Source organism: Amyelois transitella, chromosome 9 (assembly GCF_032362555.1).
Source record: "Amyelois transitella isolate CPQ chromosome 9, ilAmyTran1.1, whole genome shotgun sequence".
NCBI lineage: Eukaryota > Metazoa > Arthropoda > Insecta > Lepidoptera > Pyralidae > Amyelois > Amyelois transitella.
This window is the reverse complement of record NC_083512.1, coordinates 9,065,513-9,078,863: the sequence shown is the minus strand read 5'-3', so window position 1 is coordinate 9,078,863 and position 13,351 is coordinate 9,065,513. Positions and strand designations below refer to the sequence as shown.

The 13,351-nt window shown below is 33.4% G+C and overlaps 1 protein-coding gene across 1 annotated transcript in view; it reads right to left on the bottom strand.

Moving 5' to 3' along the window:
* Positions 1-13,351, bottom strand: part of LOC106142860 (uncharacterized) — a 125,355-nt gene that overhangs the window by 23,289 nt on the left and 88,715 nt on the right. The window contains exon 2 of the mRNA XM_013344781.2: positions 6,871-7,006. Coding sequence (XP_013200235.2) covers positions 6,871-7,006 — 136 coding nt within the window. The remainder of the gene's footprint in view (positions 1-6,870; positions 7,007-13,351) is intronic.

Below are 13,351 nucleotides of genomic sequence, written 5' to 3'. Positions count from 1 at the left end.
CAAGCACTTGAATCAGAATGTATTTGTACACAACACGAGGCTATCCCTAATTAAAGGCGCTATTTATATTTCAGCGCTTTACTGCCGGTTTTCCCACTGTGAGACCGACGCCTTTATCACTGCCCGCCTTAATTTAAAATTAAACACGACAGTACTAAGGTTTTACGTTAGCACTTTATATTTTTTAATGATAGCATTAAGTACGGTAATTGTGAGCCTTTGTTTTTGAGCTTTCATTTTGACATCCCTCCCTTTCTTAGGTAAAGAAAATCAAGGTCTCTTGTGTGTTTCTTGGAAGAGAATAGGCAATTTAATAGAAGTATTTTATGTTTAGAATGTCTTATAAGTTGTAGGAATTTAAAGAGCAAATAAAACTAATATCAAGGTGTGTTGACTCAATCCTGGACATTGACCACGGGAGGACCCCGGGCTCCAGCCCGAGATGAATTGTAAGAAACGCCAGGAGGATGATAGATAATGAATGTACTCATTTATGTAAAACAATATCGCCTGGTTTCATATTTAACCGATTTATAAAAAAAGGGTTCCGTATTTGACCAGCATGAATATGTTTCATTGCATCCATGCATTTCCTGAAAACTATAAAATATTTTTAATGTTCTATCTTTAGGAAGGTTAAATCTGATGATACACCAGAAAACTTGCCAATGAAACTGCTTAGATAATTAGCCGGGATGTAAAATAAAATACGGTGTGTTGGTAAAAATAAAGAAAACTATAATAAAAAAGTTAAAACATAAATAAAAATAAGCTAGTCGATAAATCTTTAAGATTTTTAGTTACAATCTTTTTTTGCAAAACATTATTTCTAACTAACTTGATTATTATTTATAATTCTGAGTGTACTATAGTTTGAGGTAGGTTCATAATTTGAAAATAGTATAATATTAAATTTTGTATCCACGTAATTTTGCGCGGGATGTGTCGCATCGCGCCTTGGCCTCTTTGATGTGACGCCTAATCTAAATTTAAACACCTCTGCCCTTTGTCTCACACCGCTCCTGCGGGACGTGACGCAAAGATGCCGCTTAAATATGTAATGCTAATGTAAAACTCATATTTATATATTTTTCATATGTATATGTGAATATTTGTGATGTAAATTTCGAATAATACTACTTAATTTTTTTATATGAATGGAGAATTAGAGATACAATTGCTAAAAACATTAACAATTAGTCCATAAAATCTCAAAGAGAATCAAAGGATAATTTAAAAAATAAAACAGCATTATAACATACAAATGATATGTACAGTATCTTTAATCATTCCGATACAACAGAATTTCTTTTATTTTACAAGCATCGAAAAGGTTTCAAAAATAATTAAATACGTATATCTTAATTTATTTCGATGAACGAAATTGCAAAGAAATAACCGTAAATAACGAACAGTGCTACGTCGTAGGCAACTGCTACGAATCTGCTACGAAAAGCGGCCCGAAGCCCGTAGCACCGCTACGGCAGTGAGAAATTGCACTATTTATTACAGTTTATCGGGAAATTTAATTGAATTTCAGTAAGTCGCATATGTGCCGGCAAAGTTACACACGGGCAATCTCTAAAACTATGTTTCAATGAGATTCAGGTCAAATGTTAGAGGTTGAACGAATTTCACCTGCCGTTTTATACAATTATCTCCGGCCTTTATCTTGTCACAAAGAGAATTTAATACTGCCAACCAAATAGTGTTTGTAATTTAAAACGAAGATATTTTATTTAGGCGCCTTTTTCATCAAGGCATGGACAGACATTCTAAATAAGATTTTATCTTAATTCTGTTTCATTCATTTTATTTAATGTTGCAAATTGTTTAAGAATCGTCACAACAATTCCAGCGGACACAAATAGAATTTGAGAAAATTGCTTACGACTGCAATCATAAAATCAACGAGAAGCCATTTTGAGAACTAAATTTTGCCTCAATTTTAAGAAGCACCGACCACTTAATTTATCTGCAAATTACGCTATTAAGTGGAAATTAAAACCGTAAAGTTATCTTGGTCATTCCAGGGAAGTCGAATTTGTAAGTAAAATATAAAATGATTTCCCGGGTGGAATTTTACACTTGAAAATTAAATTTTACGCCTAGGCGTAAATTGATAATTTACGCCTAGGCGCTTACACGTGCTTTGGCTTATAATTCGTTAATTCATAAATAATTGTCATATTTATGTAACATCGATTTAATATATTTTCTTGGTAATTATTATAGTCACAAAATTTTATATATTATACAATATATGGGAATAAATTACTCAAATGCCTTTGTTACCCGACTGCAAAGGAGGGTAATGTGTTTATGAGTCTATGTATGTATATTTGTTCCTAAACTAAACGGCTTGACCAATTTCGATGATTCATACGGTAATCGACTTGTCTTAACCTTGCAAGTGTTACTTTACACAACAATCAGTCGGGATTTTTTACAATATGTTATTTTTATTTTATACACTAAATTAAAATAATTTAGTATAAAGTAAACAACCTAGCAACACATAACGTTAATTTCATTAATCCGGAAAATTAATTAATATTTAATTTCCCAACAAAAGTTGATAGGAAGATAATCACCGCTTATCCGGTACAATGTTACCAAAGCTTTAATTTGAAAGCGACGATGCATACACGATTCGCTAAACAAAAATTTTTTTACTTTTTTTTTTTTAAAACGATTCAAATAGTGACAGGTTGCTACCCCATCGCCTAAAAGAAGAATCTTTTCAAGACTGTTGGCTCTGTCTACCCCGCAAGGGATATAGACATGATTATATGTATGTATTAACTAATAAAACTTAGTTACTTAGTCTTTGAAACTAGTCATTAAGAGTTACTCGTGGATAGAAACGTAGGAGGCGACAAAAGAACGAACAGTGCATCAACACATCCCGAATCGAATAAGTATAATATAAGCTAAGACAACCGCTGAAATATCCCGCACTTACAGGTTTTTTTATATTTTTTTGACTTCATTTAAAACTTTCCTTATCGAATTAGGGGTTGCTACTCATAATGGATCCTTGCAATCAATCATTCTGCCCTTACATAATTAACTGTACATAACAATGTTATCTTATAAACCTATCAGACATAGGAGGGGACCACAATTATCCTAATGGACCAGCGGAACAAAGATATTGCTGAGAAAAATCATGGGAAAATGATTAATTACGATGTTAATTTTATTTAAGATTCCAAAGATAAATTTAAATTACTGGTTTTAGATACACGAAGGTACAAGTACAAAACCATGGAGACACACCACATTGGCTGTCATGTTTTTGTAACTTATGTGCTTTAATATTTTTTTTAAACTGTATTTAAAATTTACCATTTCATACTTTTAATTACTTAAACATGTAACTTAATGATGTGCCCCAAATAGGGACACATTACGAAAAATGGACATTGCAATGATAAATAAATATATACGAGACAAATTACACTGATTGAGTTAGCCTCGAAGTAAGTTCTAGACTTGTGTTACGAGATACTAACTGTATGATACTATATTTTTATAATAAATACTTATATAGATAAACAACCAAGATGATAAATTAATAAAATAAAGTTAATTAAGATGATATTTTCGTAATAATCTTTCACATGGGATGGGAGTGGGAACCAGATTAAGATATCGGTTTATTCATTTTGATATTATTGTTTTGAGTCAGATAGCTCACGCTGATTGTGTTTCTTTGAGCTACGTGTTATTATTTTTTATATGTAGTTCTCAAGTATCAACTCTCTGGTACAAGTTAACACGGCACAAGGCGTTCCGAAGTCACGTAGCGGGACCTCAATAACACAGCGTCTATTTTTCGAAGAGATTCATGTTCGTTCCTTACAGATATAGAAAACAAGACAAAACATACATAAATACAGAATGATGAACCTAACGTGTATTACAAAATGTCAGTCTCAATACCGAAATTAGTTCTCAGAAAACATAATCCCATATCCCAGTTTTAATTCCTCCGAGTTAATTGGCTGGTGTGTACTCGACGTGTTGATAAAACAAATGTACACAAGGAAAGCCGTTTTAAACTCACTTTGAACGTTGTTTCGGATTAATGTCGAGTTTAGGCCGAGAATTTAAGTGATTAAGAAAAACTTAGACGCTCGCAAGCATTGTAGTGTAGCGCTGGTCGTTTTAAATTGATCGCTATATATCGCTATATGTTTTCGAAGAATGAACAAATTTGACACATAAATGATAACAATACTTAATAAATTGATTGATTTTGTTTTGTCCTATTGAATGTGATTTTTTGATTTTGAAATATCACTGAAGTACTGGGACCTCGACAATGTGCGAGACACAACTAGTTGGACAGTAGTCAATGTCCTTTAAATGCATTAAAGCATTCAGTATATAAATGTTGCATTATTCGATGATTGGCCTGTGGTGTGACCTATTCTCGTAAAATTATATAGCCCCGTTACACCACCGCCATTCTACTGCAATTTGGGTTAGAATCGTCGCTAAAGCTATTTCCCTCAATTTGAAGCGAATTTGCAATTATTAACAGGTGGCGATTTTAATCAACTTTACGGCAAGTGTTGGATTACAGAGTTGGAAGTTCTGAAAATTTTGTTGATAAATTTAATTCGTTAGTTATTTTATGAGTAAGAAATTTTCGTAATTTTTCTATTAAGATTTTATGTATTTAAGAACTATTGTATTTTTTGTAATGGAACAGAATTACAACCGGTTTGAACGAGTCCTGACTAGCTCTTTAAATAGAAACTCCTTAGTAAACGGCCGCGTGCAGACAGACTATTGCTCACTTCCTGCTTCAGAAAATTGCCATTTTATTTGCAACCCTGATGGTATAGCTATCGTTATATTGACTACTAAATAAGAAGACAAGATATTAGAAACAAATATTACTTTTTCGTAAAAGGTTTTTGATATTAACAGTTTTTTTTATTGTTTAGGGTCTCAAGGAAAACAATATAGCAAAAAAAAGTTGTTAGGTATTATCTGTTCTTACTCTCTATGGACAATAATAGACAATTTACCTTATCTTGGAAAGATAAATGTCCGAAACGGACTTCAGGATTAGAAGAACAGCGGTGGAAAGTGCAGATCATAACATTGTCTCTGTGTTACCAAAAAAGCGAAACGACATTTTTTTACAAAGTGAAAACCAATAGCATCGTGCATTTCTTTCGTTATCGATGACGACTGATTCAGGGCGAATCGGCTAAAATATTCACCCACCGTAAAATAAAAGATCCATGAAAAGTCCATCAAAAGTATACATCCTCGCGTGCTGGAGCGATTGATTCGAACGCGTATCGTTACCGTGGCACATCCGATTAATGCAAGTAAACCCATGAGTAGTCCTATTGGACCCAATCGTGGCTATTTTAATTAAGGAAATGGGTAACAGTGAGCGCCAAATATAAATAATACAGAAGTGACGATTATATTTGTAATGCATATATAAACCAAATAAATAACTTTGCTAGTGGTTGCACAGGGCAACGATACAGATACACTAAGAAATAATGAAAGAATGCATTACTGCCTACGACAAATTATTGAAGACATATGTTTGTATATATACAAACACCATTTTGACATATTTCTCCATTCTTTTTAAATATTACTGATTTTCAAACTTAAATAAAAATAAGTGCAGTATTACTCCTTCTTAACCTCTTTATTTTATGCCGCAACCATACACACGGTTATGCTTCGACCAGTCAGAGCCATCAAGTAGATTAGTCTGGAATATTCGATTTCCTCGTGACAGACGCATCTATTGCCAGAGGTGTCCCATTTGCTCATTTTGATACCTATCAAAATAGGAGTTGTTCCTTGTTTATCAAACATCTCCAATAAATATTATTTAAAATAACCCGCGTTTCTGAGTGATAGACTGATTAACTGACAAACTACTGAGCGTAGTATATATGTATATCTCCCAATTCCCTCAAAAACAGAAAGCACGAGATTTTTATTTTTGCGTCGGTGGAGCTGCTTATAGTAAACCTTTACTCACCGAGTAGGTCTTATTTTTTATTCTTTTTGATAGTATAATTTATAAAATGTTATATATAATATGCCAAAAGTCTGAATTAAAAAAAATACATGGTCTTCTAAACCCCCAAACACTTGCTTCATATTGTTATGTATGTACATATATATTTAAAATAGAATTTCTAAATTTTTATTCATTTCAATAACAATGTGAACCGATTTATCTACTAATAGTTCATCATTTGGATGTCAAATTAATCGAGAAAATTAATTCTACTAACATAGCTGGAATTTAATCTAACCTTAAACATTTACCGGTACCGGTCGTGTGTCAAGTTTATAGCTTCTGGATAGTTCGGTGTGTCCGACGAACAATGTACTCGGTCTAAATTGCAGCCAATCCTCTTTTTATCCTGTCTCGGGCCCGCAATTGTAGAACTAGATAGATCCAATTGAAGCCATCAAGGTATGGATGGAAGTTAGGCTTTGTACGAGTCTTTTAAGGGTTAATCGAATAGAAATGTTGAAGCATGGCTGTGTTGTAGAGTAGAAAAGTAATCTTTGGCTTTGTCTTCTTGTGCGAATGTCTATAAATGAAAACGACTATAAGGAACAAAAAAATTACTTATATACGGTATCTTCAACGCAACCACAGTTTCTAATGAAAGGTACCTCTCTTACCGCATCTCTACTTTTAATAATATTAAGTGCACCCTTACCTAATGTTGTATTCATGCAAATAAACAATTGATTGATTGATAACCATGGAACCATAGACTCTCTCAATACAAATTTCTGCATTAACCTTTATCCAGTAATTACAAATATAATTGTCAGACACTCAACAATCCAAATTACCTGTTATGTGCTCTGAATGTGAGTTTGAGCGGGGGTGCTGTAGGTCGCGGGGGCGTGGAGCGGCGCGCGCGGCGTTCCGACAGCGGCGCGTACGCAGCCGGCTGCCAGTGCCGCACGAATGGGGACAGCGATAGCCCTGAAACAAGTATATCTAGATTAATTTTTTTATACATATATAAGTATATCGCCTCCTGAACCCTCGAGGGGCAGTCAGTCTCGGAAAGACTCGAAACGTATGTTCGATTCGTAAGATAAGCTGAAAGAAGAGGCTTCACTTTTTCAGAGGTGTGTGCCCTTGAAGTCGAGAGTTCGAGGAAAGAAATGGAATGGTCGTATTCCTAAGCATCACCGGCATCCACACGGCATTTTTGATAAATACCTTTTTATACAAAAATAAGTAATAACCCAAACTTATCTATACTAGATATTAGGTACTTTGTTATAATTGAGTCAGTCAAAAACCTATCGGCGTACCGTTATCCTCATAATCTCTCAATATCGTTTCAAAGAAAACATAACCCTCCTTTTATCGCAGTCTAGAAAGTAGAAATATGTAAGACATTCTCATTCGTTTTAAATCGAGTCACGACGACGCATACAAATCGGGCGTCAAGTTACGCTCAAAGGAGAGAACACTCAAAAATATAAATACTGTTTGGTAAATTCAGATCATTTCACTAGAATTCACACAATATTTCTCACATTTATTTCCTGATTGCACAACGAGCGGCTGACGTTAATGGACGAGATCAAACCAAACATTTTATATTAATTATCAAAGCGATAATGTTTTCCAACGACTGTAAAAACGTTCTGGAAACGAGGAAATTACATGATAAAGCTATAATTCCACTTCTGGATATGCTAAGCTCCACGCAACGAAAAGAATATGAACCATTTGGGTCAATAAAATTAATGTTAAATCTCAAGTGCTAACAGCCAGGTTAACGAAGCGGGTTATAGTCAGGAAAAGTAAGCTAGAGCTTCGACGCATAAGATTAGATGACTTTAAGATCCAAATGGGAATACCATAAAGATACATTTTTGGTAATGAGACCGGACCGTAAACATTTTTTTTGGTGTAGGCCAAAATGTAATTTCTTAAACTTTGTATTGCGAAGTAGAATGCCGCATGTTGAGTGACATCATGACATAAGAAATTAAGTATATCATGATATGTTTTTGCCCAGTGGCGAAAACTAATCTTACGTAGCTAAATAGCAATGGATTGACAGCTTTACGTGCGGTTAAAATAAATATTGTCATGAATTGAGTTGTAGTGCGCTGGCGACTGCATCGTCGATGTCATCTGTGTCCCAATTTATTTTCGTTAGCAACGAAATGCATTTAAATATGCCACGATGCTGCAACATTTTCAACAGATTTTTAAATGATTCAAGTCCGTTCATCCACGTTTAATATTAAAATAGGAAATTAACTTTTTCAATCATGTCGTCGCTTGGTTGACGATTGCAATCCATGATAAAATTTTGTACCTACTCGTAAATGTATGTAACTATAGTACTGTACCATACTATAGTACCACTGAGGCAACAACATCAGCCGTATTATGGCAGTAGCTATTACTACGATAACTTTTGCTAACCTATTCTTCGAATCAAAAGTACAAGTTGTAAATGTGTAAATAAATAACGGATATACGATAGATTATGTATCATAATATTTCATACTATAATGTAATCAATACGTAGGTACATCTTGAATACATAAGTATTTATTTAAAACTTTATTTCACAAAAATAAATGTACAAAAGGCGGACTTAATGCCGTTTGGCATTCTCTACCAATCAACCAGTATTTAAGTATTGTCTGAGTTTTCCAATATGATAAAGGAAACAATCGAAACATATAAATAATTGGCTTAATATACATATTTGTACCGATATTCGCATAAATTACGTAGATAAAAACGAGTGGCAGGTGAGACCAGCCATTAGCATAAAAATATCATTACAGCTTCGGACGCAAAATATGGAAAATGAAGAAGAGATAATCTCTCTCCCTCTCAGACTCTCGTCAGAGTTAGAACCTTAGTTGAATTACAAGTCTCGAAAGTCATAACTATGTAACGGAAGGTATACCTCATGGATAGCAAAATAACTTGATGATGAATTTATTTCATAGATAGATGAGCTGGAATTGGGATAGTTTAGTTTAATGCTGTCTTTACATTACTCGAGTACGAAACGCTACACCTTCACATTTATGCTCTTGATATTTTATAAACTCAGTACTTTGTATTTTAATTAAAATTTCCGGAACGCTAAACTTCCAATAAATCTCACTGATTGATGATCTTTTAATATTTTTATACAAAAAATGCGTACCTTGAAATTTTATTAACTTAGTACAAATTACAAATGTATAAAGTTACATCATTATTTTTCAGCTACACAACAATTTTTGAATAATACAAATTGTCTTCTTCCGAAAATCATTTGATTTTATATTTCATCAACTTTTCAATGTGTGCAACATTATACTTAACAAGATAAAAATCAATAGCTGTTAACCAGATAGCTATTACTAACAACATACTAAATTACATTCTCGCAATAAAAACAAATTGCATACTTCGTGCTTAAATACAATCCAAGTGAAGTGCAAGTAAATGGAATTAGCTTTTTATTTATGAAGTAATCAAATGTTGATTCAGAAGCTCGCGTGTTGTGCACAACTGATAGGATATGTCATTAGCTGTTGTCACGCAGTCTCTTGTGGATGGGCAATATATATGTGACAGGGAAATTGAACATCTATAACTATTGACGTTTTTATCACTTCAAAGAAAGGTCGGGATCCTAATTGTATGCTTAAAACCTCATAAAACACGCCTCTTTCACAGAGACTGGACAAAGACTACATCTCTCTACATCCACTTTTCATGATCCCTACAAAGCTATATAATGCAAAATTAAGATTATTAATTCAGATTCAATAACATAAGACATTAATTTAAATTGAATATGATCAATAATGCAAACTACAAACAAATTTAGACATAATCCAGACATTCATTATTTAGCTCTGTGTATAATCCTGTTCAAAACAACCAAATTGCGTCATTATTTAAATCCAGTGCCTAGGTGCCGTTTAGCCACGCCAATCAACATAATTCACCCAACATCTTGTATTAATAGCCACGCCGAACTTGCTGGAATACCGTTACAGACGCCAATATAAAGTCCCTCGAGTGGTAATTTAGCAGCCCCAACAGAAATATGACCTTCTAGTTGCACCTAATTGGAAAATCAGGGGCTATATATTCCCCGTAAGACTCCCACTGAGATTTCTCGTATGGGTCTAGACGGCTAGATTTAGAAGTGTCTAGATTACGCTGCCACCCTGGCTTAGTGGCGCGTTACGTCGCTCTAACTTCAACTTACGTTATGTGCATGTGTTCTTATGCAATTGTACTCGAGGGATGGTTATGGAGCGATAGTAACTTGCTCCTTCCCTAATAATGAGCATCTTAGCCTAATTAAATTTTAGTTGTAGTCTCAACTTGTGCCGCCACGGTGACACTAACCACCTTTTATAAGAAGTACCATAAAATTGAATAAGAATATAACAAATTACTTACACATACGAGTCTAAGAGTGGTGCATTTATAATAAATAGCCATATAATAAATTGGAAAATTTTAATATTAATTAAAAATGTTTTCAGAAAAAGCAATATCAATAGCGCATCACAAAAAGTGTGATTGGAAATTTACAAAAAGCCCGCGCGTCCCCGCGCTCGACACCATTTCTCATATTTGTGTAGTTGCGTATTACTACTTCATATACCTTTTGTATTGAATGGATAACAGCACTGCATTTTATTTATTTCAATTCAATAAAACGCCCGTACAGTCGAGCTTTGAATTTGAAGCTTCACAAACAAAGTATTGAACAGTATTTTTCTATTCTTTATTTTTACGAGTTTAGTAGTTCAAATGTTTATGTAAGCGGTTGTTAGGAATTACTTTAATTGCATTTTGCTTTTCATGTAGGTACTTAGGAATCAAGTTTTGGATTTGATTATTTATTCAGGGTAATAAATACATTGTCGGAACTTTACTCGCGTCGGTTTGACATAAACATAACATGTTCATAATTATCTTAATGTGTTTTATAAACATGATACTTTATATCTTTTGCACGATAAACTGTTATATAGCTTAATGGAATTGGAATTGAATATAGCTTCAATTAATTTTATAAACTAAATATTTATTGCCTAATCAATGTGCTTGATCAAAAAAGAAAAAAAAACAGTCACTAAAACAAGTAAAATGGTAAAAGATATTTCGCTACTGCACGAATATTCAAACTTTCTGGTATAATTTTTCTTCTGTGCTCAATAGAATAAATTTTCCCAAGAAAAGCTAAATAAAGAACTATATTTCTACAAAAGACGGCAACGCGATACTTCATTATACTTTGTATTGTCTACGGGAGGTATCTGTGAAGATATATTTCTTTGAATATCTGTTACTGTTTTATTTTGGTACTGTTATGTCTTCGTTCTATTTATTATTGACTTGACATTATCAAAGACAGGTGTGTTTGGTTGGGCATCATCATGTGTATTAAAACAATATAGCTCAACCAGTTTCATTTAAATATTTCAAACTTGGACCCTTTTTTTTTAGAAAAAATATGCAGTCTTCTGCATCGACTCTCAGTAGCACGTCCTTGCGCACTGACGGTGCATACGTGATCTCACGTCCAGCGGCAAATGGCGCGAAAAATTATTCACTCCCCCTACCCGCACGCGTGCCCTGTAACTTGTGAAATGGGCTCGTAGAATAATATTTATATAAACTGTTCAATAACGTTCTCTTAACGTATAGTGATAGTGAAGCATCAATTAAGTCAAACTCATATTCTTAATGTATGACTTTCTATTCTAATGTATGTTGACATATGATAAGAAGAAAAAGCCGCATCATCTTCAAAATAATCTTTAACATGAAAGTAGCTGGGATAACTCAAGTCTACTACTTGCTTAGTAGAAGTGCTAGGAATTTACTGCTTTGCTTATGCTACTAGTATATTGATATGATACTAGTTTGCTAGAAACCGCGAGTTATAAAATTTTAATTTGACTTTATAAGATAGATCTTATACTTATATACCGTATACTCTAAGAATAGACCATCCAATCAATAAATTAACATTAAGGGTGTTGATATTTCGTTCTTTGACATAAACTATAGGACTCCGATAAACTATTCCTAAAAAAATTATTAGTAAAAAGTCAATCCAAAATTAGAGCTAACGAGGCATAACATAGAGGAATAGCAATTATAATAGGACTAAACAGGAAAAAGTACATGTACCTGTCCATTATACAGGGATCTTATGTTCTTTATAAGACCAATAAAAACCTGGCACTATAAATCAATTTTCATATCGTTTAAAAATATTAAAACGCTCGCGACATTCAAAGTGCATTAGTAGAACACTATCATAGACTCTAGAAGGCAGCTAGTGCTGGGACGAGACGTGACTAAGCCGCTCAATCCACTTACAACAGCCATTTCACACGTAACCACGAGCGAGTGGTAAATAACTTTTAAAATTTAATCCTGAAGCCATTCTTCACGTGTCTTTACAAGGACGGTGCCGGCAATACATACAGCTTTGACGTTCAAAGATACTTGTATGTGCCGTAGGTTAAATATAAGAAGGTTACGAGTAGTACAACAGTTTAATAGCTATTAAAAATTGTGTTTTTTTTCGTATAATAAATTGTTTTGCTTTAAAGTGATTTTCATAAGCAAAGCTTAACAAAGTTTTAATGAAATTATTAGTAACATGTAAAAATTCGTTAATACATTACATACAAACATTCATATTGCCTTTACCTCTAAGCTGATATATGTACATACTTAACGTTCAGTGTCAACGTCTACTGGAAGAGATTTCTATTAAAATAAATAACAACTTTGTACTACAATTACTGTATATAATTTTATGTACATAAATAAATAAATTCATCTGGATGGCTAAGAATATTAGAAGTTAGATCCAGAACAAAACAATATTAAGATCATACAAACAAAACACATTCGGAAGTTTCAAAAACAGAACAGATTCTAAAACCAAACAATATTGGTGAAGCATGTAAATGTTGTCTGAGAGAATCCCGTAGAGTTATGGCTCTAATACTGGAGTAAGGATAACTCGGCCAGCGCCCGTAAACCCGGGATATTGAACGAAAACGTTTTACATCGCTTTCAAACACAATTCAGTCTATTTCAAATGATTTCAAGCTGAATATATTCATGAATGTACAAAATATTAATCTTTTGTTGTATAGTTTCAGTTATATACCGGTTTTCTAAGTGAATCAATAATGAACATCGCATGAAATAATTACCTAGGTATACGAGTATATAAATGTTGTATGTTCTCATCTATCACTAAACTTCTTCTAACTTGTTAGAAATTTTTCAATAAAAAATAAG